This window comes from Gobio gobio, assembly GCF_949357685.1.
Source record: "Gobio gobio genome assembly, chromosome: 7".
Lineage (NCBI taxonomy): Eukaryota > Metazoa > Chordata > Actinopteri > Cypriniformes > Gobionidae > Gobio > Gobio gobio.
Genome location: NC_137103.1, coordinates 46,248,790 through 46,276,299, shown reverse-complemented (window position 1 = coordinate 46,276,299; position 27,510 = coordinate 46,248,790). Strand labels below are relative to the sequence as shown.

Below are 27,510 nucleotides of genomic sequence, written 5' to 3'. Positions count from 1 at the left end.
TTCCTAAAATGTGTTTTATTACTTTCCAGATGTACCTGGTCCTCCAGTCAACCCAAGAGTCACAGACACAACAAAAACAACAGCTGAATTGCACTGGGGCAAACCACTTAGTGATGGTGGCATGGAAGTCACAGGATACCTTGTTGAACACAAAAAGGAGGGAGAAGAAGAATGGGTCAAAGACACAACTACGCCTTTGAGGATAACTGAGTTTGTTGTTCCCAATTTGCAAGCAGGAGTGAAGTATCATTTCAGAATTAATGCAATGAATGCAATTGGTGTCAGTGAACCAGCACAAACAGAGGATCTTGTTGAAATTGTAGAACGTGAAGAAATCCCTGATTTAGAACTGGATGCAGAACTCAGAAGAACATTAGTTGTTAGGGCAGGTGCCTCTATTCGTATATTTGTTCCTATTAAAGGACGCCCAACCCCTGCAGTGACTTGGGCAAAAGAAGACTCACCATTGAAAACTCGTGCAATCATCGACAATACTGAATCATACACCCTGCTGGTCATTCCTGACTGTAATAGACGTGATGCAGGAAAATATGATTTAACATTAGAGAATTCTGCTGGAAAGAAGACAGCTTCTGTGGATGTAAGGGTTCTGGACACCCCTGGGCCTCCACTCAATCTGAAACCTAAAGCAATTGACAAAGAGAGTGTCACATTGGAATGGGAAATGCCTCTTATTGATGGAGGTGCAAAGATCACCAATTACATCATTGAGAAGAGAGAGTCTACTCGCAAGGCATATGCTGCTGTGATCACAAAATGTGAGACATGCTCTGTCAGAGTTCCTGATCTGGGGGAGGGTTTGGAATATTATTTCAGAGTTTATGCTGAAAATGAGTATGGCATTGGAGAAGCAGTTGAAACCCCAGACCCAATCAGAGTATCTCAAGCACCAACTCCACCAGAAAATGTCACTTTTACTGATGTCACAAAGCACACAGTTAATCTTGCATGGACAAAACCAAAACATGATGGTGGAAGTAGAGTTACTGGGTATGTAATTGAGGCACAAAAGAAAGGAACAGATCAGTGGGCCCATGTGACAACTGTGAAGACTTTGGACTTTACTGTAAAAAATCTTAATGAAAATGAAGAGTATGTATTCCGTGTGATGGCCGTGAACAGTTCTGGGCGAAGTCATCCTCGTGTGAGCAAGTCTGTTGTTATCAGAGAACAAAGTTCAGAACCGGAATTCGACCTCCGTGGTGTGTGTAAGAAGACAGTAATTGCCAAGGCCGGTGATGATATAAAGGTTGAGGTGCCTGTTTCTGGACGTCCTAAACCAACAGTTTCCTGGCAGAAAGACAGTCAAGCCCTCAAATTAACACAAAGAACAATGATTGAAAATACTTCTACCTCAACTATCTTGATGATAAATGAATGTTTAAGGAGTGACTGTGGAATATACTCAATGACAGGAAAGAACATTGTTGGCTCAGTCACAGACAGCATCACAGTAAAGGTGCATGATGTGCCTGGACCACCAAAGGGACCAATTAAACTGGACAAAATATCTCGTACTTTTATTGAGTTCTCATGGGAATCTCCTGAAAATGATGGAGGCGTACCAATCAACAACTATATAGTTGAAATAAGGGAAACTACTAGCCAGACATGGGTAGAACTTTCCTCTTTAATTATTCGTACAACATTTAAAGCAACTCGTTTAACTACAGGAGTTGAATATCAATTCCGTGTCAAGGCCAAAAACAGATATGGTACAGGGCCTCCAATAACCTCAGAGGCAGTGGTTGCTGCATATCCATTTAAGGTACCTGGTCCACCTGGAACACCAGGTGTTGTCGCTTTCACTAAGGATACAATGACAATTGGCTGGAATGAGCCGGTTTCTGATGGTGGAAGCGAGGTTATTGGTTACCATGTTGAAAGGAAAGAGAGGAACAGTATTGTTTGGCACAGAATTAGCAAGGCACTTGTGGTTGGAAATCTGTTCAAATCTACAGGACTAGAGGATGGTGCGGCATATGAATTCCGTGTGATTGCTGAAAACATAGCTGGAATTGGAAAACCAAGCAAAGCTTCTGAACCAATGCTTGCTCTTGATCCAGTGGATCCACCTGGTCAACCTGTCCCAACACATATCTCGAAAAATGCCATCACTATTCAGTGGACAAAACCAGAGTATGATGGTGGATTCAAAATTACTGGCTATACTGTGGAAAAGAGAGATCTACCAGCTGGGCGTTGGACAAGAGCTAACTTTACAAATATCATTGAAACCACTTTCACAATAAGTGGTCTAACACAAGAAGCATCTTATGAATTCCGTGTACTTGCACGAAATTCAGCAGGTTCTGTTAGTAACCCATCAGATCCATCAGATCCAATTATTTGCAAAGATGACATTAAAGAACCAAGAATTATGGTTGATGCTAAATTTAAAGATATTGTCCTTGTCAAAGCCGGAGAACAGTTCAAACTTGAAGCTGATGTTGCAGGCCAGCCATTACCATCCATGGTTTGGACGAAAGATGGAAAAGATGTTGAAAACTCAACTAAACTACAGATTAAAATGTCAGAACTTTCATCACTCTTGATCAACAAGGATTCTGTCAGAAGGGATGGCGGTGAGTTTATTCTGACAGCCACAAATATTGGTGGCTTTGCTAAGCATGTTTTCATTGTGAAGGTTCTTGATAGACCTGGACCACCTAGAGGACCTCTGGCCGTTTCTGATGTTACAGCCGAAAAATGTGTGCTCACATGGAATCCACCTGCAGATGATGGTGGTGCAAACATCGAACATTATGTTATTGAAAAACGTGAGTCAAGCAGACTTGCTTGGACAAATGTGGCATCCGAATTGCGGGTTAATCAGTACCAAGCAACAAAGTTGCTCAAAGGAAATGAATACATTTTCAGAGTTATGGCTGTTAACAAGTATGGTGTTGGAGAACCTCTGGAGTCTGATGCAATAATTGCTGAAAATCCATATGTACCACCAGCTCCTCCACAAACACCTGAGATATCAGCAGTCACTAAAGATTCGGCAGTTCTCTGTTGGGGTGCACCAGCCAGCAATGGTGGAAGTGAAATCACCAACTATCGCATTGAGAAAAGAGACAGGATTAGTTTGCGATGGGTAAAATGCAACAAGAAGAATGTTACTGACTTGCATTTCAAGGTTACTGCTCTTGTTCCAGGCCATGAATATGAATTCAGAGTTTTTGCTGAAAATGCAGCAGGAATAAGTGAACCCAGTCCTTCATCATCATTTGTCAAGGCCACAGATACTATTTTCAAACCAGGTCCACCTGGCAATCCAAGAATCCTGGACACGACAAGTTCTTCCATCACGCTTGCATGGAACAAACCAGTTTATGATGGTGGTTCTGAAATTACTGGCTATATGATAGAGACCTGTCTCCCTGGAACTGAAGAGGAGGAATGGACAATTGTCTCCCCTAAAGATGGTGTAAAAGGGACATCATTTACAATTAAAAATCTTAAAGAAAATCAGGAATACAAAATCAATGTGTCAGCTGTGAATGGCGAGGGTATTGGAGATGCAGCACCTGTACCAGGTACACCCAAAGCAGAGGAACGACTCATAGCACCAGAAGCTGACCTTGATGCTGAACTTCGTAAGATTGTGAACATCAGAGCTTGCAATACACTAAGACTTTTTGTGCCAATTAGAGGTAGACCAACACCAGAGGCCAAATGGTCAAGAGAGAATGATGAGCCTTTAGACAGAGCTACCATTGAAACTACATCATCTTTTACATCACTGATTATTGGAAATGTAAATAGATTTGACAGTGGCAAATACAATTTGACTGTAGAAAACAGCTCTGGAACAAAGACAGTCTCTGTGGTAGTTAGAGTTCTAGATACGCCTGGAGCACCACAAAACTTAAAAATAAGCCAGGTTACTAAAGAATCTGTTTCACTTGTTTGGGATCCTCCACTTAACGATGGTGGCACAAAAATTAAGAATTATATTGTTGAGAAGCGTGAGGCTACAAGGAAGGCATATGCTACAGTAAATGCCAATTGTCACAAAACTACTTGGACAGTTGACCAGCTACAAGAAGGATGCAACTACTACTTCAGAGTTCTAGCAGAAAATGAATATGGCATTGGTCTTCCTATTGAGACTGGTGAATCTGTTAAAGTGTCTGAGAAGCCACTTCCCCCTGGCAAGATCACACTTCACGATGTCACAAAGACGAGTGTGACATTATCATGGGAAAAACCTGAACACGATGGAGGAAGTAGAGTGGTTGCATATGTTGTAGAGATGCAGAGCAAAGGGAGTGAAAAATGGGCACAAGCTGTGATTGTCAAGGTACCTGAAGCAGTTATTACTGGGCTCACACCTGGTGAAGAGTATATGTTCCGTGTTTCTGCAAGAAATGAAAAGGGAACCAGTGATCCTCGTCAAATTGGTGTGCCCGTGATTGCAAAGGACCTTGTAATTGCTCCATCCGCTAAGATGTTGTTCTCCACATTCAGTGTCCTGGCAGGAGAGGATTTGACAATTGATGTTCCATATAATGCTCGTCCCAAAGCTGCCATTTCATGGCTAAAGGAAGCAGTTCCACTTAAACGAACAACCAGGGTTAACTTTTCCTCTACGGATACACAGTTGACTTTAGTAATCAAAGAGGCCTGTAGAGAAGATGTTGGCCAGTATAGTATCAAACTATCAAATACAGCTGGTGAGACAACAGTTGATATTGGAATTGTTGTTCTTGACAAACCTGGTCCACCAACAGGCCCTGTTAAAGTTGATGAAGTAACATCTGACAGTGTCACCATTTCTTGGAAGCCACCAGAGTATGATGGGGGCTGCACCATTAATAATTACATAGTAGAAAAGAAGGACACATCCACAACTAATTGGCAGGTTGTAGCAGCAAATCTAGCAAGAACTCAGATTAAGGCAGGGAGACTTAAGACAGGCTGTGAATATCAATTTAGAATTGCAGCAGAGAACAGATATGGCAAAAGCCCTCTGCTTGTGTCTGATTATGTTGTTGCACAGTATCCGTACAAACTACCGGGCCCTCCTGGAACACCTTTCTTGCAGGCTTCCACAAAAGATAGTATGATGGTAGTGTGGAATGAACCTGTCATTGATGGTGGTGCAACAATCTTAGGATATCACCTTGAGAGAAAAGAGAGAAATAGCATTCTTTGGATGAAATTAAACAAAAGCCTAATCCAAGACACAACTTTAAAGACCACAGGGCTTGAAGAAGGCATGGAGTATGAATTCAGAGTTTATGCTGAAAACATTGTTGGCATTGGGAAGGCTAGTAAGATCTCAGAGGGCTATGTTGCAAGAGATCCATGTGATCCTCCAGGAACACCAGAAGCTGATAGAATTACAAAGAATTCTATTACAATTGCATGGACCAAGCCAGAGTATGATGGTGGAAGCAAAGTCACTGGATATATTGTAGAAAAGAAGGAATTGCCTGCGGGACGCTGGATGAAAGCAAACTTCACCAATGTCATAGAGACAGAGTATACTGCGACAGGTCTTACAGAGGACCAGAAATATGAGTTCCGTGTCATTGCGAGAAATGCTGCTGGAGTTTTCAGTGATCCTTCATATAGTACAGGACCTATCATGGCAAAGGATGAGATTGAACCACCGCGTATCAGCATAAATCCAGAGTACACTCAAACAATTGTTGTAAATGCAGGAGACAACTTCAAGATTGATGCAGATGTTCATGGAAAACCAATACCAGCAATTAAATGGATGAAGGGTGAGCAAGAACTTGGAAACACCATATATCGTGAAATTAAAAGCACAAATAACTATACCTGTTTGACTGTAAAGGAGGCCAAACTTGCTGATGGAGGTAAATATACTCTACTGCTGCAAAATCCAGGAGGAGAGAAAGCTGTGCAAGTCAATATCTGTGTCCTAGATAAGCCTGGCCCATCTGAGGGACCCATCTCTATCACAGGTGTAACCAGTGAGCAGTGCTGCCTTGCTTGGAATCCACCTAAACAAGATGGTGGCAGCCAGATCACTCATTATATTGTTGAAAAAAGAGAGACTAGCAGACTACTTTGGACAGTTGTTGAACCCAAAGTCCAGGCTCTAAACCTTAAAATAACAAAACTCCTAGAAGGAAATGAATATATCTTCAGAGTTTTACCAGTGAACAAATTTGGTGTTGGTGAGCCCCTCCAATCAAGTGCAGTTGTTATTAAGAATCCGTTCACACCTCCAGATGCACCAAAAGGAGTGGAAGTTTCTAGTGTAAAGAAAGATTCAATGGTCTTAACCTGGGAGGCCCCAACAAATGATGGGGGTACTCCTATCACTGGTTATATTATTGAAAAACATGACAAGGAAGGCATTAGATGGACCAGATGCAACATGAAAACAGTTACTAACCTCACATTTAAAGTTACTGGACTCCTGGAGAACCACCTGTATGAATTTAGAGCTTCTGCTGAGAATGCTGCTGGAGTTAGTGAGGCAAGTTCTGCAACTGTATTCTATAAAGCCCTGGATCCTGTATTCAAGCCAGGTCCACCCCATAATCCAAAAGTGTTAGATATGACAAAATCATCTGTTGCACTTGCATGGGGAAAGCCTATTTATGATGGTGGCTGTGAAGTCCAGGGATATATTGTTGAAGCATGTGAAGTAAAAGCAGCCATAGAGGAGATAAAGACTGCAGTAGAAGAAGGAAAGGCTGCAGATGAATCAGCAGTTGCTGAAGAATGGACAATGTGCACTCCACCAACAGGTATTAAACTGACACGCTTTACTGTGGAAAATCTGAAAGAAAAACAGGAATACAAATTCAGGGTTTGTGCAGTTAACAAGGTTGGTGTTGGGGAGCATGCTGATGTCACTGGGCCCATTCTGCCAGAGGACAAAACAGAGGAACCAGATCTTGATATTGATGCTGAGTTTAGAAAGGTTGTACGTATTAAAGCTGGAGGTTCTCTTAGGATGTTCATTCCTTTCAAAGGGAGACCAACCCCACAAATTAAATGGGAAAAAGATGGTGGGCAGATTAAGGAAACAGCACAGACTGAGACCACCAGCAGTCACACTTCTCTGGTTATTGATAAAGTCAACAGGACAGACAGTGGTAAATATATTGTGACTGCTGAAAACTCTGCTGGTACAAAATCTGAAACAATTATTGTGAAAGTCCTTGACACTCCAAGCGCTCCACTCAACTTCAAAGTGAAAGAAATTACAAAGGAATCTATTACTCTTACATGGGATCCTCCATTTTTGGATGGTGGAGCAAAGATCAAAAATTACATTGTTGAGAAACGTGAGAGCACAAGAAAAACATTCTCTGCCGTTGTAACAAATTGCCACAAACTCTCATGGAAAGTTGAACCACTTCAAGAAGGTTGCAGTTACTATTTCAGAGTGTTTGCAGAAAATGAATATGGTGTAGGGCTACCTGCAGATATCATGGATCCTTTGAAGGTTTCAGAGGTGCCCCAGTGCCCTGGAAAATTAAGTGTTGTAGATGTTACGAAAACAAGTGTATCTCTTTCTTGGGAAAAGCCAATCCATGATGGTGGCAGTAGAATACTTCAATACCTTGTTGAAATGCAGGTCAAGGGTAATGATAAATGGTCTGGTTGTGCCAACGTAAAAACATTGGAAGCTGTAATCAAAAATTTGAACCCTGGAGAGGAGTACACTTTTAGAGTAGTTGCTGTCAATGAAAAAGGAAAGAGTGACCCAAGAACACTTGCTGTCCCTGTGGAAGCAAAAGACCTTGTCTTTGGGCCTGATGTAAGACCTGCATTTAGCAACTACAGTGTTCTTGTTGGAAAGGACCTTCAAGTTGAAATCCCAGTTTATGGTCGTCCAAAGCCAAAAATCACATGGACAAAGGATGGTGCAGCCCTCAAATTCACAACAAGGGTTAACATTTCTAATACAGCACACAGCACTGTTCTCAACATCAAAGAAGCAGCAAGAGAAGATGGTGGAATGTATGGAATAAATGTGTCCAATGTTGTTGGACAAAAGGATGCAACCATTGAAATCATCACTCTTGATAAACCTGGCCCACCAACTGGCCCTGTGCGATTTGATGAGATAACTGTATCCAGCGTCACATTGTCATGGGATCCTCCAAAGTATACTGGTGGTTGCCCAATTTCAAATTACATTGTGCAAAAAAGAGACACAACTACTACAACATGGGAGAACGTTGCAATTTCATTAGCAAGAACAACACTTAAAGTACAACGACTGAAGACTGGTTCTGAATATCAATTCAGAATCATTGCTCAAAACAGGTATGGCAAGAGCTATGCTTTGGACTCTTCAGCTGTTGTTGCTCAGTACCCATACAGAGAACCAGGACCTCCAGGAACTCCATTTGTGTCATGCCTATCAAAGGATCATATGATTGTTGAGTGGCATGAGCCAGTTTCAGATGGAGGCAGTAACATTATTGGATATCATCTTGAAAGGAAGGAGAGAAACAGCATTCTTTGGACAAAGATAAATAAGACACTGATTCAAGAAACAAGATTCAAAACCAGTCCTTTAGAGGAAGGTATCGAATATGAGTTCAGAGTCTATGCTGAAAATATTGTTGGCATTGGCAGATGCAGCAAAATCTCAGAGGGCTTTTTTGCTCGTGATCCATGTGATCCTCCTGGAACCCCAGAAGCTGTCCATGTGAGCAAACATTCCATAACTATTGAATGGACAAAGCCAGAGTATGATGGTGGAAGTGTTATCACTGGTTATACTGTTGAGAAACGTGATCTTCCAGAGGGACGCTGGAGCAAAGCAAGTTTCACAAATGTTATTGAAACCAATTTCACTGTCACCGGGCTGACAGAAGGTGCCAAGTACGACTTCAGGGTAATCGCAAAGAATGCGGTTGGCACTATCAGCAAACCATCATACAATAGTGGACCAATTGCTGCATTGGATGAGGTAGAGCCACCAAAATTCTCAATTGACCCAGAATACACTCAGACTCTTATTGTGAATGCAGGAGATACATTCAAACTTGATGCTGATGTCCATGGTAAGCCAGTTCCCACAATCCAGTGGTTTAAGAATGACAAAGAACTTGAAAACACAATTAGGTGTGACATCAAAAACACAGATAACAGAGCACTAATTATAGTAAAAGATGCAGTCAGACAAGATGGTGGAAACTACACACTTCAGCTCACTAATATTGCTGGCTCTCAGACCGTTCAATTCCATGTGAAAGTGCTTGATAAACCAGGCCCACCAGAAGGGCCTCTTCATGTCACAGGTGTGTCTAGTGATAAATGCACACTAATATGGCGTGCTCCACTTGATGATGGGGGAAACACTATCACTCATTACATTATTGAGAGGCGTGAGACAAGTCGACTTGCTTGGACTGTGGTCTGTAATGACTGCAAAACAACAACATACAAAGTGACAAAGCTCCTTGAAGATAACGAGTATATATTCCGTGTCATGGCTTCCAACAGTTATGGTGTTGGTGAGCCAATTGACGCACCATCCGTAATGATGAAAGATCCATTTAGTCACCCTGGGTCACCACAAATTATTGAGGTAACAAATATTGCAAAGGACTCTATGACAGTTTGCTGGAGTGCACCAGATACTGATGGTGGAAGTGAAATTCTTGGATACATCATTGAGAAGAGAGACCGGTCTGGAATTAGATGGACAAGATGCAACAGACAAAAAGTAACTGATGTATGCTTCAGAGTGCATGGCCTCATTGAGGATCATGAGTATGAATTCAGACTGTCAGCTGAAAATGCAGCTGGAATTGGAGAACCAAGCTTGCCAACTTCATACTACAAGGCTTGTGATCCCAAATACAAACCTGGATCACCCATGCACGCACATGTTGTTGATACCTCCAAGACTTCAATTACAGTAACATGGGGAAAACCCCTTAATGATGGTGGATGTGCAATTCAAGGATATATTGTTGAGATCTGCAAAGCTGAAGAGGAAGAATGGACTATGTGCACTCCCCCTACTGGCTTACGTGTCAACAAATTTGAAATCACTAAGCTAACAGAACAACAAGAATATAAGATTCAAATATGTGCCATTAATAAATTAGGTGTTGGAGAGCCTGCGGTTATTCCAGGAACTGCCAAGCCTGAGGACAGGCTGGAGACCCCTGAAATTCACCTTGATTCAGAGCTGAGGAAAGGCATTGTTGTTCGTGCTGGAGGATCAGTAAGAATCAATGTACCATTTAAAGGTAGACCAGTACCAGATATCAAATGGACAAAAGATGAAGGTGAATTGTCAGAAAAGACAGTGCTTGAAAAGGGTCTTAACTTCACCCAACTTTCAATTGACTCCTGTGATAGAAGGGACTCTGGAAAATACACTGTGACTATACAGAACAGCAGTGGCTCTGTATCTGAATTTGTGACTGTTAAAGTGTTAGATACACCTGGAGCACCACTAAACTTTGTAGTTAAGGATATCAAGAAAGACTCTGTCACACTTGTTTGGGAACCACCACTTGTTGATGGAGGAGCAAAGATCAAGAATTATGTTGTTGACAAGCGTGAATCCACAAGAAAGGCCTATGCAAATGTAACAACCAAGTGCAGCAAGACAACTTTTAAGGTGGAAAACCTGGCAGAGGGAGCCATGTATTACTTCAGAGTTATGGCTGAAAATGAATTTGGTGTTGGTTTGCCAGTTGAAACAAAAACTGCTTCAAAGGCATCTGAAGTACCTCAGCCAGTTGGAAAGGTTATGTTGACAGATGTGACAAAAGTAAGCGCATCACTGGCCTGGGAAAAACCAGAGCATGATGGAGGTAGTAGGATTGCAGGCTACTTGATTGAAATGCAGCCAAAAGGAACTGACAAATGGGGTGTAGCAACAAATGTAAAAACATGTGAAGGAACAGTCACTGGACTGACTGGTGGTCAGGAATATTTGTTCCGTGTTCTGGCCTATAATGAGAAAGGCAAAAGTGAGCCAAAGCCCCTTGCTGCTCCAGTTATTGCCAATGACCTCACAATTGAACCAAGCTTCAAGTTGCAGTTCAATACATATAGTGTCAAATCTGGAAAGGATTTCAAACTTGAAATACCTATTTTTGGACGTCCAAAACCAAAAATCACTTGGTCAAAGGATGGACAGTCACTGAAAGTAACATCCAGAGTTACTACTTCCAACACAACAACATCGACAATCCTACAGATAACTGAAGCCTGTAAAGATGACCTTGGAAAGTATGCAGTTACTGCAACAAACAGTGTTTGTACAGTTACAGAAGATATCAGTATTATAATCCTGGATAAACCTGGTCCACCTACAGGACCAATAAAAGTGAATGAAGTAAGCAACAATTCTGTATCCATCTCATGGGAACCTCCAGAGTATACAGGGGGCTGCCAAGTAAAGCATTACATTGTTGAAAAGCGAGACACCACTGAAACCACTTGGCAAGTTGTGGCTGGATCAGTTGCCAGGACATCCCTCAAAATTACCAAGCTGAAAACTGGTGCTGAGTATCAGTTTAGAGTCATTGCTGAGAACAGATATGGTAAGGGTGCTTCTTTAGATTCAAAGTCCATTGTTGTGCAGTATCCTTACAAACCACCTGGGCCACCTGGTACTCCATATGTGAAATCTGCCACCAAGGATCAAATGACAATTGAGTGGAATGAACCAGTCAATGATGGTGGCAGTTCAGTGATTGGATACCACCTTGAAAGCAAAGAAAGAACAAGTATTCTCTGGACAAAACTAAACAAAACCCTCATTACTGATACTGTTTTCAAAATATGCAATCTTGAAGAAGGCATTGGATATGAATTCAGAGTATATGCTGAAAACATTGTTGGTGTTGGCAGAGCAAGCAAAATTTCAGAGAGTTTTGTTGCACGTGACCCATGTGATCCACCTGGAACACCTGAGGCTGTTGAAATATCAAAGAACCACATAAAGATTCAGTGGACAAAGCCTCAATATGATGGTGGCAGCAAAGTGACTGGATATATTGTTGAAAGAAGAGATTTGCCAGAGGGCCGATGGATGAGGGCAAACTTTACCAATGTAATTGAGAAAGAATTTACAAACACAGGTTTAACAGTAAACAATCAGTATGAATTTAGAGTAATTGCAAGGAATGCAGTGGGTGTCTTCAGTGAGCCTTCCGACAGCACTGGGCCAATTACTGCTACAGATGAAATTGAACCTCCTGGTGTTTCAATGGATCCTAAGTACAATGATGTCATTGTTGTCAATGCTGGAGACAACTTAGTCTTGGATGCAGATATACATGGAAAACCCACACCTGATATTCAATGGCTAAAAGAAGGAAAGGAAATGGATAAGACACTGCGCATTGAAGAAAGATGCACACAAAAATATGCTTCTATTACAATAAAAGATTCTACTAGATTGGATGGTGGACACTATGACCTAATTTTAAGCAACAGTGGTGGAACAAAAACAATTCCAATAACAGTAAAAGTTCTTGATAGACCAGGTCCACCAACCGGACCACTACAAGTAGCTGGCATCATGTCTGATAAATGTCATCTGTCCTGGTCTGAACCCTCTCAGAATGGTGGTGCTAATATTTCTCATTACATCCTTGAGAAGAGGGAAACTAGCAGGTTATCATGGACTGTTGTTGATTCCAACATTCCTACTGTGAATTATAAAGTGACCAAGCTCCTGTCTGGTGATGAGTACATCTTTAGAGTTATGGCTGTCAACAAATATGGCATTGGTGAACCTCTGGAATCTGAGGCAATTATTGCACGCAATCCTTACAAGCCACCAAGTGCGCCATCAACACCAGAGGCAAGTGAGATAACAAAGGATTCAATAACTTTGTCATGGGGTGCCCCAGAGAGCGATGGTGGAACAGAAATTACATGTTATCACTTAGAGAAGCGTGACAAAGACGGTGTAAGGTGGACAAAATGCAACCGGCAGAAGTTGTCTGATCTGCATTTCAAAGTAACTGGTCTATCAGAGGGACATTTCTATGAATTCCGTGTGTCTGCTGAGAATGAAGCTGGTGTGGGAGAATCTAGTGACTTATCACTGTTTTATAGAGCAATAAATGCCACAACGCCCCCAGGTCCACCTTATCATCCTAAAGTGACAGATTACACAAACTCATCTGTATCTCTGTCTTGGGGAAAACCTGCTACAGATGGTGGTTCATACATTAAAGGTTATATTATTGAGATGAAAGAGGTTTCTTCAGAGGAATGGATCATATGCACACCTGCAGCTGGTATTCAAGCAACACGCCTCACAGTTGAAAACCTGAAGGAAAATGCTGAATATAACTTCCGTGTTTGTGCAATTAATTCTGAAGGCGTTGGTGAACCTGCTGATGTTCATGGATCGGTGACTGCATCTGAAAAAATTGAAACACCTGAGATTGAACTTGATGCGGACCTCAGAAAAGTTGTCTCTGTTCGTGCAGGAGGATCCCTTCGTCTTTTCATTACAATTAGAGGTCGACCTGAGCCATCCGTCAAATGGGAAAAGGATGATGGAACTCTAACTGAGCGTGCTCAGATTGAGTCCACAAGTTCATACACCATGCTTGTAATTGACAATGTCAATAGATTTGACAGTGGAAAATATGTCTTATCACTTGAGAATAAGTGCGGCACAAAATCTGCATTTGTGAATGTCAGGGTGCTTGATACACCAAGTTCTCCACAAAAGTTTGAAGTGAAAGATGTGAAGAAAGATTCAGTGACTCTCTGCTGGAACCCACCACTTACAGATGGCGGGGCTAAAATAACAAATTACGTGGTTGAGAAGCGAGAATCTACAAGAAAAGCTTATACAACTGTCACAAGCAACTGCACACAGACTTCCTTTAAAGTTGATGAACTGCAAGAAGGAGGCATTTTCTACTTCCGTGTGTGTGCCGTTAATGAGTATGGCTTTGGTGTGATGGCAGAAACAAAGAATCCTATTAAGGTTGCACAGGTACCTATGCCTGCAGGAAAAGTAACTCTTGTGGATGTCACAAAGAATAGTGTGACACTTACTTGGGTGAAGCCTGTCCATGATGGAGGCAGTAAAATAATCTGCTACAATGTAGAGATGCAAACCAAGAGTAGTGACAAATGGGGTGTAAGCTGCACAGTTAAGGTTCCAGAGGCTACTGTGAGCAACCTAACACCCGGTGAAACATATTCATTCAGAGTTATTGCTTTGAATGAGAAAGGCAAGAGTGAGCCTCAAGAACTTGGTGTACCTGTTGTAGCTAAAGATATTGAAATTGAACCCTCTATCCATCTGCTGTTCAATACTTACAGTGTTAAGGCTGGAGGTGATCTTACTGTGGAAGTTCCTGTGAGAGGCAGGCCTAAGCCAGTTGTCTCATGGAAGAAGGATGGCCTTCCTTTGAGGCAAACAACCTCTCTTTCAATTGTCAACACTATTGTGTCAAGCAAAATTATCATCAAAGAAGCTGCTATTGAGCATGTTGGTAAATATGAAATTACTCTTGCTAATACAGCAGGCACCATGTCCACAGATATCAGCATTGTGGTTCTTGATAAACCTGGACCACCAGCTTCAGTGAAGGTTGACGCTGTGACTTCCGACAGTATTACATTGTCATGGGCCCCTCCAGAATATGATGGTGGATGCTCCATCAATAATTATATTGTTGAGAAGAGAGATACCAACACAACAGAGTGGCAGATTGTTTCAACAAATGTTGCCAGAACCTCAATCAAGGTACCTCGATTGACACAAGGTTCTGAGTACCAGTTCCGCATATATGCAGCGAATCGCTACGGAAAGGGTAAGCCAATTGACTCACCAGGCATTACTGCAGAGTACACATTCAAACAGCCTGGCCCACCTTCTACACCCCACGTAGCTCATGCCACCAAGGTCTTCATGCTTGTCACATGGAATGAGCCAGTAAATGATGGTGGTAGCACAGTCCTTGGCTATCATTTAGAACGTAAGGAGAGAAGCAGTATTCTTTGGACAAAGGTGAATAGGAAACTCATCAAGGATACTGAATTCAAAGTAACAGGCATTGAGGAAGGCATGATGTATGAATTCCGTATCTATGCTGAAAATATAGCTGGAATTGGCAAGGCAAGCAAAGCCAGTGAGGCTATAGCTGCACGAGATCCTTGTGATCCTCCTGGTCAACCTGTGATAACTAGCATTACCAAATCTTCTGTATCTCTTTCTTGGACAAAGCCTGAATATGATGGTGGAGCCATTGTTACTGGTTACATAATTGAACGTAGAGATCTCCCAGAGGGTCGCTGGATAAGATGCAATTTTACCAATGTTGTAGAGACTTACTTTGATGTTACTGGCCTTACATTGGATGAGCAATATGATTTCCGTGTTATTGCAAAGAATGCTGCTGGACTATTCAGTGAGCCATCCTACAACACTGGTCCTATTACAGTTAAAGATAATGTAGATCCACCACGCATTATGATGGATGTCAAGTTCCGAGATGTTGTGATGGTAAAAGCTGGGGAAACACTGAAGATTAATGCTGACATTGCAGGGCGCCCTCTTCCAGTTGCAACTTGGTCAAAGGATGGACATGAAATTGAACAAAAAGCAAGAATTCAGATAACTGGAACAGATACTAGTACACTGATAGCAATTAAAGACTGCAAAAGGAGTGATTCTGGGCAGTATGCTTTGACATTGCACAATGTTGCAGGAAAAGTCACAACACCAGTAAACTGTGTTATTCTTGATAAACCAGGACCTTCAGCAGGACCACTGTCAGTAACGGGACTCACAGCAGAGGAGTGCACATTGTCATGGGGACCACCGCAAGAAATTGGTGGCTCTGAAATAACACATTATGTTGTTCAGAAAAGAGAGACCAGCCGACTGGCATGGACACTTGTACATGGAGAGGTCAAAACCACAACATTTAAGGTCACTAAGCTCCTGAAAGGAAATGAGTACATATTCAGAGTATTAGCTGTAAACAAGTTTGGACTTGGTGAAGCCCTTGAAAGTGAAGGTGTCAAGGTCACTGATCCATACACTATCCCAGCAGCCCCATCAAATGTTGAAATTACAAGTGTAACCAGTGAGGAAATGAATCTAACTTGGACAAAGCCCACATCTGATGGAGGCAGTGAGATCCTTGGATATATAATTGAAAGGCGAGATAAATCTGGTCTTCTCTGGGTTCGTGTGAACAGGGAGCTTGTGACAGACCTAACAGCTGTGATATCAAAAGTAAGAAGAGGATGTGAATATGAGTTTAGAGTTTATGCTGAAAATGTGGCAGGTTTAAGTCCAGCCAGTGACCCATCTCCTTCAGCAAGAGCAGAGGATGAGCTTTTGGTGCCATCCCCACCGACTAAACCAAGGATTCTGGATCATACCAAGAATTCTATTACCATTGCCTGGAAAAAGCCATTATCTGATGATGGTGCACAGATCCTAGGATACATTGTAGAATATAAGAAATCTGAGGATGAGGAATGGATTGTGGCGATTCAGATGACAAAGAGCAATGAATTCACCATTTCTGGTCTTGCAACTGATGTAGAGTATGTATTTGCTGTTAAAGCAATTAACAAAGTTGGTGTCAGTGAGCAGTCACCTGTCTCTGAGCCACAGCCAGCAACTGAGAGAAAGGAGGAACCTGTGTTTGACGTTGACATTGAGATGCGAAAGACTTTAATTGTCAAGCATGGTAATTCATTTACTTTGACGGCACCATTTAAGGGAAAGCCAGTTCCTTCAATTACATGGAATAAAGAGGAAATTGATCTCAAATCAAGGGCAAGCATAGAAACAACAGAAACATACACATCTATTACTATTGAGAGCGCAACAAGAAATGATTCTGGACAATACATTGTTACTTTGGACAATGGTGTTGGAACTGCATCTTTGCCCATGGTGGTAAAAGTCCTTGATACCCCTGGACCACCAACTAATGTGAAAATTACAGAAGTCACAAAAGACTCTGCTACAGTTACTTGGGCACCTCCAGAGAATGATGGAGGAGATGCTGTTAAGGCTTATCATGTTGAGAAACGTGAAGCAAGCAAAAAGGCCTGGGTATGTGTAACAAGCAACTGTCACAGTCTAAAATACAAGGTTGAAGACTTGCAAGAAGGAGCAATCTACTACTTTAGAGTTACTGGAGAAAATGAGTTTGGGACAGGTGTACCTACTGAAACTAAAGATGGAACCAAGATCACAGGTATAAACCATTACCAGATTTATTTGTCTGAAAATTAGGACATTATAGGTTTCAGAATATATGTATTCTTTCTGTATTAAATATGATTTTGACTTTGCACCCACAGAAAAACCAAGTCCACCTGCTAGACTCGGTGTCACTGCAGTAACAAAGAATAGCATCACCATTGCATGGTCAAAGCCAGAGTATGATGGTGGAAGCCGAATTACTAGCTACCTCATTGATGCCCTTGAAAAAGGACAACAGAAGTGGGTTAAATGTGCCAATGTTAAAGCCAACACCCACATAATTAAGGGCCTGAGGGAAAATGCAGAATACTTTTTCAGAGTTCGTGCTGAGAATCACGCTGGACTCAGTGAACCAAAAGAAATGATAATCCCTGTGGTTGTGAAAGATCAGTTGGGTGAGTCTTAATTAATTAATGTATTCCATGTTTATTATTTTTAAATAATCTATTAATCTTGTACTTTAATTTTCTTTCACTGTTCTCAACAGATGCCCCTGAGTTTGATATGAAGAACTTCCCACGTAACACTGTCTATGTGAGAGCGGGATCAAATCTTAAATTTGAGCTTCCTCTCTCTGGCAAACCAATGCCAAAGGTCACAATGACAAGAGGCAATGCTCCAGTTAAGTGCGGCAAGAGATTCAGCTTTGAAGTAACCCCTGAAAGTCTTAATGTCAGCCTCAATGAAAGTATTGCAAGTGATGCTGGAAGATATGACATTGTCGCCTCAAACACAAGTGGAACCACCAAGATGTTTGTAAACATACTGGTTCTGGATAGACCAGGACCTCCAGTTGGCCCTGTTGAAGTTAGTGGTGTGGGAGAGACAAGCTTGTGTCTCAAATGGCTCCCACCTCTGTATGATGGTGGCAGTCCTGTCACAAACTATGTTGTTCTTAAACGTGAAACAAGTACTCCAGCCTGGACAGAAGTGTCATCCACAATTGCAAGAAGTGCTATTAAAGTCACCAAACTAACAAAGGGAGAAGGATACCAGTTTAGGGTTAAAGCTGAGAATCGCTTTGGAATCAGTGACCACATTGATTCTCAATCAGTTACAGTGAAGCTTCCATACAGTGAGTATTTGGATAATGTACATTTGCAAATGTTTCTAGTTATGTCTAAATTTGTTAAACCTCTGCTGGTTTACTGTATGTTTTAGCTATCCCTGGTCCACCATCAACACCATGGCTGAGCTATGTGTCAAGGGAAAGCCTCACTGTTTGCTGGAATGACCCAGTAGTAGATGGTGGAAGCCCGGTGGTTGGATACCATGTCCAAATGAAAGAAAGAAGCAGCATCCTTTGGCAGACAGTGAACAAAACAGCAATCCCTGCAACTCAAATTAGAGTGACAAATATATGTCCTGGAATGATTTACGAATTCAAAGTAGCTGCAGAAAATGCAGCTGGTACCGGAAAGTTCAGCAAGACATCAGAAGAAGTGCTAGCGATTGATGCCTGTGGTAAGCTTAAATAATAATAATAATAAAATATTATATTTGAGTCAAGTTTCTCTGCATTTATTTGCCAAATAACAAATCCTTGCCTTATTTTAGATCCACCAGCAAATGTGAGAATTTCTGAGGTTACAAAAAATTCAATAAGCCTTGTATGGCAGAAGCCTCCATTTGATGGTGGAAGCAAAATCACTGGCTACATGGTTGAGCGAAGAGATGCTCCAAATGGCAGATGGACAAAGGCAAACTTTACCAATGTCATTGATACTAATTTCACTGCGTCAGGCTTGACTCAGGATCAGTCATATGAATTTAGGATTTTCGCCAGAAATGCAGTGGGCTCAGTTAGCAACCCATCTCTAATTGCAGGACCAGTAACTTGTGTTGACATTTCTGGTAAGTGTATTGCTTCTACATTGCTTGTTAATTTAATGTTAGCATGCATAGAAATGGGTCTTGTTCTTTATTACACACACTTTTCCATTTGTCCCTTAATTCTAGGTGCTCCAGTAATTGACCTGCCCCCAGAGTATTTGGATGTTGTGCAATACAAAGCTGGTACATCATTCAAAATCAAAGTGGGAATATTTGCTAAACCCTTGCCAACGATTGAATGGCTTAAAGAGGAAAAGGAATTAGTGTCAAGCTCACAGTTGTCAATTGAGAACACAACTGACTCATCAGCCATCCTCATTAAAGATTCTACTCGTCTTAATACTGGAACCTATGAGCTCAAAATCAAGAATGTGTTTGGCACAGCATCTGCTTCTGTCAGAATACAGATTTTAGGTATGTAATCATTTGCATCAAAAATGTATATAAATGTAATTTCAATGTCCTATCGACCTCTTTCAAAGTCTTATCCATTTCCTAATTGTAAATTAATACATTTTCATTCTAAAAATAGACAAACCTGGACCTCCAGCTGGACACATTGAATTCAAAACAGTCACTGCTGACAAGATAATAATTGCATGGGAACCAGTGGCCGATGAAGGAGGTGCCAAAGTAACTCATTACATTGTAGAAAAACGAGAGACAAGTAGAGTAGTGTGGTCTACAGTTTCTGAGGCAATGGAAGCACGTACTATCACTGTCCAAAAGTTGGCCAGAGGGAATGAATATGTATTCCGTGTCAGAGGTGTTAACAAATTTGGAGCTGGAGATGCTCTGGAGTCTGAGCCTGTTATCGCCAAAAATGCATTTGGTAAGGAACTAGTAAATCGAAAATCTAAATTATTAAACCAGATAATATATAGATTTGGTCAACCAGATAATGTATATAACACACAACTATTAAATCAATGCTATTTTCAGTTACTCCTGGACAACCTTCTACACCTGAAGCAACAGATATCACCAGAACATCAATGCAGCTCATTTGGGATAAACCTAGTTTGGATGGTGGTAGCATGGTTACAGGATACTATTTGGAGAGACGTGACAAGAAGAGTCTGCGCTGGGTAAAAGTGTACAAGGACCCCATTAGTGACACAAAAGCAAAGGTCCATCATCTTACAGAAGGAAATGAATATCAGTATCGTGTATGTGCAATCAATAAAGCTGGGGAAGGTCCATACACAGATGTTTCTGACTTCTACAAAGCTGCTGATGCAATTGGTATGTATTACTTGACTAAATTCATATTTCATTTTGAGTCAAACTGTCTTGACATAGAGTTCTAACCAATGTTTATTTCTCCCAAGACCCACCATATGAACCAGCTAAGCTGAAGGTGGTTGACTCAACTAAAACATCAATCACACTTGGATGGTCAAAGCCAGAGTATGATGGAGGCAGTGAAATCACCAGCTATGTTGTAGAAAAAAGAGTTGGTGAAGAAGGGGAATGGACAGTGATTAGCCATAAGGGAGAAGTGAGAACTACAGAGTATGTTGCTTCAGATCTTAAACCAGATATTGACTACTACTTCCGTGTATCTGCTGTTAATTGTGCTGGCCGTGGAGACCCAATAGAAATGGAAGAGCCAGTACAAGCCAAGGACATTCTTGGTATGTATTTCATGTTGAAATGCCTGGAATGTCTGTGTATATTTTATAATAATGTTTTCTGATTGTAACAACGGCATAATTTTAATTGCTATTTTGCAGAGGAAGCCCAGGTTGATACAGATGTTGCGATGAGAACTCACTACATTGTGAAAGCTGGTAAAGATGTTGAAATCATGGTTCCCCTCAAAGGCAGACCTGCTCCAAGCATCTCTTGGAAAAAAGAAGACCAGAACATTGACAATGATCCTACATACAACATTCACAACACAGACAGTTCATCATGTCTCATAATTACACAAGTAACTCGAAGTGACACTGGTAAATATACCATTAATATATCAAATGGTGTAGGTGAACCAAAGTCACTAACTGTGTCTGTTAAAGTACAGGACACTCCAGCTTCTTGTAGGAATTTGATCTTGAAAGACGTCACTCGTGGAAAAGTTACTCTTTGTTGGGAGCCCCCTCTACTGGATGGTGGTGCTGAAATTACCAATTATGTTGTTGAGAAGAGAGACTCTTCAAAGCGTACATATGCCTGTGTGACAAATAAATGCAAAGAAACCACATGTGTAATTGAAGAACTCTCTGAGAAGGCATTGTTCTTCTTCCGTGTATTAGCAGAAAATGAAAATGGAGTTGGAGATCCATGTGAAACAGCAGAGCCAGTTAAAGCCACTGAGACCCCAGGTCCAGTCAAAGACCTTTCTATGAAAGACTCCACAAAGACTTCCGTAACACTACAATGGAACAAACCAGATTATGATGGTGGTAGCATTATTACAGACTACATAATTGAAAAGAAACTCCAAGGTCAAGAAGAATGGGCTCCTGCTGGCACCAACAAGCACTGTGAACATGAAGTTACAAAGCTTAAAGAACTCACTGAAATGTTTTTCAGAGTTTGTTCCAAGAATGAAAAGGGCACTAGTGACTTTGTTGAAATTGGACCAATTAAAGTCAAGGACTTCATTATTCCACCAGAAGCAAACCTTGAAGAGTATCCTGATGGACAGATCAGTGTGCGTTTGGGACACAATGTACACATTGAATTGCCATACAAGGGTAAGCCTAGACCAATCATTCTTTGGTTAAAGGATAACTTACCACTGAAGGAGAGTGAAAAGGTCCGCTTCAAGAAGACTGAAAACAAGGCCACTCTCATGATAAAAAATGTGGAGAAAGAGAATGAAGGCAAATACACACTTACTCTTGACAACACATTCTTCAGAAAATCATTTCACATACAGGTTATTACCCTTGGACCACCCTCTAAACCTATTGGACCTATCCGCTTGGATGAGGTCAGAGCAGACAGTATAGCTATATCTTGGGATGAATCAAATGATAATGGAGGTGGAGAAATCACTTGCTACACTGTTGAGAAACGTGACACCTCTCAGGCAGACTGGAAAATGGCTTGTTCAAGTGTAACTGGAACATTGTTTAAGGTCCCCAACCTGATCAAGGGAATACAATATCAGTTCAGAGTCTGTGCAGAAAATAGATATGGTGCAAGTGAACCTTTAGTTTCACAAAATGTCATTGCCAAGCATGAGTTCAGACCACCCGGCCCACCAGGCATGCCAGTGGTTTACAATGTTACAAACGATGGCATGAGTATTCAGTGGGATGAACCAATCTTTGATGGAGGCTGTCCAGTCCTTGGGTTCCATGTTGAAAAGAAGGAGAAGAACAGCATAATGTGGCAAAAAGTCAACACAGTTTTGGTGAAAGAAAGGGAGTACAGGATTATTGGTCTTATTGAAGGCTTGGAATACCAGTTCAGAGTCTACGCCCAGAATGATGCTGGATACAGTCGCATGGGTGATGCAAGCAAACCTATTATGGCTGTTTCTCCAGTTGGTAAGTTCAACTTTAAGACATTCTTTCACACCAAACTTCCATGTTAAAAATTTGACAATTTACAGTAGCTCATTTCTAATGAACTTGTGTATTTTAACTTCAGATCCTCCTGGTACCCTTGACTATGTTGATGTAACAAGTGATTCAGTTAAACTGAAATGGGAAGCACCCAAGCATGATGGTGGAAGCAAAATTGTTGCCTATAATGTGGAGAAAAGACAGGGCAAAGGACGGTGGTTGAAGAGCAATTTTACAAATGTGACTGACACAGAATATACAGTGACTGGTCTTGCTTGCGGTGAACGCTATGAATTTAGAGTCATAGCAAGAAATGCTATCGGCACAGTGAGCCCACCCTCTCAGTCTTCTGGATATGTCGTAATCAGAGATGAGAGCTGTAAGTTCATGCAGTTTATATGGGTTCTCATTGTTCAGTGGTCAACATTTTACATGCAATATTATCCTGGTCTATATTAAAATATACAAACTCTTTTCTCTTTCAGTTGCTCCAAACATTGAGTTTGGCCAAGAGTACTTTGAGGGAGTCTCTATTAAAGCTGGAGAAAACATCAGGCTCAAAGTTACTATTACTGGAAGACCAACACCAAAAGTTACCTGGTTCAGAGATAATATTGAATTAACCAAGAAAATGGTTGATATCACAACAATTTCTGGATCAAGTACCCTCTTTATCAGAGATGCTGACCGTAGTCACCGTGGTCTTTATACTGTTGAAGCCACAAATCCCTCAGGAAGTAAAAAAGAATCAATGAATGTTGAAGTCTTTGGTATGAATACTTTTTGTACCTTATCCATATTATTTATTCATCACACCCTTTAAATCACTAGATTTTCTTAATATCCATATCTTTAACCTATGCCTCTATTATGTATATCTTTTCAGATACACCTGGAGAGCCTGTTGGTCCAGTCACATTCTCAGATATCTCTGAGGGCAAAGTAACACTTTCATGGAATCCACCTGAGAATGATGGCTGTTCTGAGGTCACTCATTACATTGTAGAGAAGCGTGAAACCTCAAAAATTTCATGGACACTTGTAACTGATGAGTGCTTGGCATGCACATACACTGCCACCAAATTGATCAAGACAAACGAGTACCAGTTCCGTGTTTCTGCAGTCAATAGGTTTGGTGTGAGCAGACTCCTGGATTCAGCTCCCGTGATTGCACAGATGCAATACAGTAAGATAATACAAAGCTTATATTAAAATAAATAAATAAATATCTCAGGAATAAATAAAAACTTTCTTTTACATCCCTGCAGCTGTTCCAGATTCTCCTGGAACTCCAGATGCAACAGATGTTGACGGAGAGAGTATCACAATCAACTGGGCTCCTCCAACACATGATGGTGGAAACCCAATAAAATATTACATTGTGGAAAGACGTGAAAAGAAGACTGGTCGTTGGCTGAAAGTCCTAACAAGAAAACCCATTGTTGAGGCTGCACACAGAGTGACTCATCTCACTGAGAATGTGGAGTATGAATTCCGTGTGTATGCTGTAAATGATGCTGGAATTGGAGCACCAAGCAACATTTCAATGGCAATTAAATGTGCTGAGCCAAAGGAAGAACCTGATGCCCCATCTATTATCAATGTGACTGATACTACCAATACGTCTGTCAGCTTGGAATGGACCAAACCTGCCTATGATGGTGGTATGGAAATCCATGGCTACATTATTGAAATGTGCAAGGGATCTGAAGAGGAATGGCGCAGAGTCAATGAGGATCTTTGTGCTGTCACAAAATACACTGTCACTGGTTTGGAAACCACGGCAGAGTACAAGTTCCGTATTTGTGCAGTCAATTCTGTTGGAAAGGGTGAAGCCAAAGAAATATCTGAGTCTGTGCAGGTAGTAGACAGGCTCTTGGCACCAGAAATTGACATAGATGCATCCTTCAAACAGACACATATTGTAAAAAGTGGAGGAAGTGTATGTATTCATATCGCCTTTAAGGGAAAGCCAACACCTACAGCATCCTGGACAAAAGTGGATGGAGAACTTGGTGTTATGACAGACATTACCACCACTGAGACATTCACAGCTTTGACACTGGAAAATTGCACAAGAAATGATACTGGAAAATACACTCTCACTCTTGAGAACAGTAGTGGCAATAAATCTATTACTATTGCAGTCAAAGTGTTAGACACACCTGGTGTACCCGGGGCTCTCTCCATCAAGGAAGTCACAAGAGGAGCTCTCACAATGGCTTGGGAACCTCCTACCAACGATGGTGGTGCACGTGTTCATCATTACATTGTTGAGAAACGTGAGGCTAGCCGTCGTACATGGACAGAGGCAGCACCCACGACCACTCAAACAAGCCTGAGAATATCTGACCTCCTGGAAGGTGTACCTTATTTCTTCAAAGTCATGGCTGAGAATCAGTATGGTCTTGGTGAAGCATATGAAATGCCTGACCCAGTTATTGCCACAGCTGAACCTGCTGCACCAAAGAGAGTTGATATTATTGATACAACTGACTCATCAGCAACCCTGGCCTGGCTCAAGCCGGAGCATGATGGAGGAAGCCGTATTACAGGCTATTGTGTGGAGTCAAAGGCTAAAGATGCAGATAAATGGGTTGTTTGTGGCACAACGAAAAACCTAAGCCTTGTAATTGAAGGACTTATAGAGAACAGTGAGTATGAATTCCGTGTCAAGGCAAAGAATGATGCTGGGTTCAGTGTCCCAAGGGAAGCTTTCTCCTCAGTCATTATTAAAGAGCCACGAATTGAACCTACTGCCGACCTCAGTGGCATCACCAACCAACTCATTATTAGCAGGATTGGTGAATCTTTTGAGATTGATGTTCCATTTAGTGGAAGACCTGCTCCAAAGGTATCCTGGAAGCTTGAGGAAATGAAGCTAAAAGAAACTGACAGGGTGTCAATCAAGACTACCAAAAACAGGACCACTCTCACAGTTAAAGACAGCATGAGGGGTGATGGAGGCAGATATTTCCTAACTCTTGAGAATGTCACTGGGTCAAAGACTTTCAGTGTCACTGTCAATGTTATTGGCAGACCAAGCCCTCCAGAGGGCCCTATTGAAATTTCCTCAATTACATCAGAGTCATGCGTACTATCATGGAATTCCCCTGAGGATGATGGTGGAACAGACATCACAAACTACATTGTAGAGAAGCGTGAATCTGGCTCCACTGCTTGGCAGCTTATTAACTCAAGTGTAAAGCAAACTTCTTTCCATGTTTCTCATCTAACTAAATACATGCAGTACACTTTCCGTATCTGTGCTGAAAACCGTTTTGGTGTGAGCAAATCAACAGAATCTGAGACAATTGTTGCAGAGCATCCATTTGGTATGTATTAATAAGATATTAGCAGTTTTTATATAGTGTATGTAATATGAAATATCTTGAATCATGAATTATTACATGTTTTTATTTTCACAGTTCCTTCAGGCCCTCCAACAAGACCAGAAGTGTTCTCTGTAAGCGCCAACAGCATGAGCATTCGCTGGGAGGAACCGTACCATGATGGTGGCAGCAAGGTCATTGGATACTGGATTGAAAAGAAGGAGCGTAACACAATTCTCTGGGTGAGAGAAAACAAGATTCCCTGCTTTGAAAGCTACTACAAGGTGGAAGGCCTTGTTGAGGGTCTTGAATACCAGTACAGAGTGTATGCAATGAATAGTGCTGGTCTCAGCAAAGCAAGTGAAGCATCAAAGAGAGCTGTGGCACAAAATCCTGTTGGTAAGTATTTTACCATCAAAAAGTAATTCATACCAGTTTAGATCAGAAACACAATGCTGATATGTGTTGTTTTTTGTTTGTATAAAGATCCTCCTGGAAAACCAGAAGTTACAAATGTATCAAGATCAACAGTCTCCATCAAGTGGTCTGTGCCTCTAAACGATGGTGGAAGCCCAATTACAGGCTACATTGTTGAGCGAAAGCCATATACTGTCACTGGAGAAGGTCGTTGGCTTAAGTGTAACTACACTAATGTTACTGACACAAATTTCACTGTCACTGCATTGGGAGAAGGAGAGGAATATGAATTCCGTGTCATTGCCAAAAATGCTAACGGAGTATTGAGTCTGCCATCAGTTTCAACAGGACCAGTGACCTGCAAAGCAGAATACAGTATGTATCATACATGGTTCTATCACAATACACATACGACTAGCATTGTTTTATTAATGAGAACCTAAAAATGCTCATGACACTTACATTATTTTGTAGCTCCTCCTAAAGCAGAGCTGGACAGCAAACTCCTTGTGGACACAGTTACAATCAGAGCCGGATCTGATTTAGTGCTAGATGCTGCTGTTGGTGGAAAACCTGAGCCTAAAGTCAGCTGGGCCAAGGGTACGAAAGAGCTAGAACTTTGTGAAAAATATGCTCTCCAGTACTCTAGTACCCGAGCTCTGGCAATCATCAAGTTCTGTGACAGAGATGACACTGGGAAGTATGTTCTGACAGTTAAGAATGCTAGTGGAACAAAAACAGCTGAGGTCAATGTTAAAGTGCTTGGTAGGTGTTCTAATCATTAAGCCATAACATAAATAAGCATGATCTTCAATTTTAAATATGTTGTTCAAATTCATTCATACAATAATCTTTCTTATTTTACAAGATACACCTGGTCCCTGTCAGGAGATTACAGTCAGCAATGTATCAGAGGAAAAATGCACAGTGTCTTGGAAAGAGCCACTGGAGGATGGTGGTGACGTAATCACACATTACATTGTTGAAAGAAGGGATACCAATAGACTTAACTGGGTTATCATGGAGGCTGAATGCAAAGCCCTAACATACGAAATTAAAAGACTTTTCAAGAACAATGAATATATATTCCGTGTGAGAGGTGTGAACAAGTATGGGTCAGGCGTGGTTGTACAGTCTACTCCTATCTTTGCCAGAAACTCATTCAGTAAGTACCATAATTCATTTATGGTAATAAAAA

General features: G+C 41.3%; 1 protein-coding gene across 1 annotated transcript in view; it reads left to right on the top strand.

Moving 5' to 3' along the window:
• ttn.1 (titin, tandem duplicate 1) overlaps positions 1-27,510 on the top strand; it is a 140,029-nt gene that overhangs the window by 96,528 nt on the left and 15,991 nt on the right. Inside the window, exons 174-191 of the mRNA XM_079820923.1 lie at positions 30-17,201; positions 17,308-17,604; positions 17,697-18,284; positions 18,371-18,673; positions 18,767-19,063; positions 19,169-19,456; positions 19,575-19,874; positions 19,985-20,287; positions 20,374-20,679; positions 20,779-22,545; positions 22,649-22,942; positions 23,049-23,333; positions 23,450-23,749; positions 23,832-25,898; positions 25,992-26,294; positions 26,382-26,687; positions 26,787-27,077; positions 27,181-27,477. Of these exons, the coding sequence (XP_079677049.1) occupies positions 30-17,201; positions 17,308-17,604; positions 17,697-18,284; positions 18,371-18,673; positions 18,767-19,063; positions 19,169-19,456; positions 19,575-19,874; positions 19,985-20,287; positions 20,374-20,679; positions 20,779-22,545; positions 22,649-22,942; positions 23,049-23,333; positions 23,450-23,749; positions 23,832-25,898; positions 25,992-26,294; positions 26,382-26,687; positions 26,787-27,077; positions 27,181-27,477 (25,764 nt within the window). The remainder of the gene's footprint in view (positions 1-29; positions 17,202-17,307; positions 17,605-17,696; positions 18,285-18,370; positions 18,674-18,766; positions 19,064-19,168; positions 19,457-19,574; positions 19,875-19,984; positions 20,288-20,373; positions 20,680-20,778; positions 22,546-22,648; positions 22,943-23,048; positions 23,334-23,449; positions 23,750-23,831; positions 25,899-25,991; positions 26,295-26,381; positions 26,688-26,786; positions 27,078-27,180; positions 27,478-27,510) is intronic.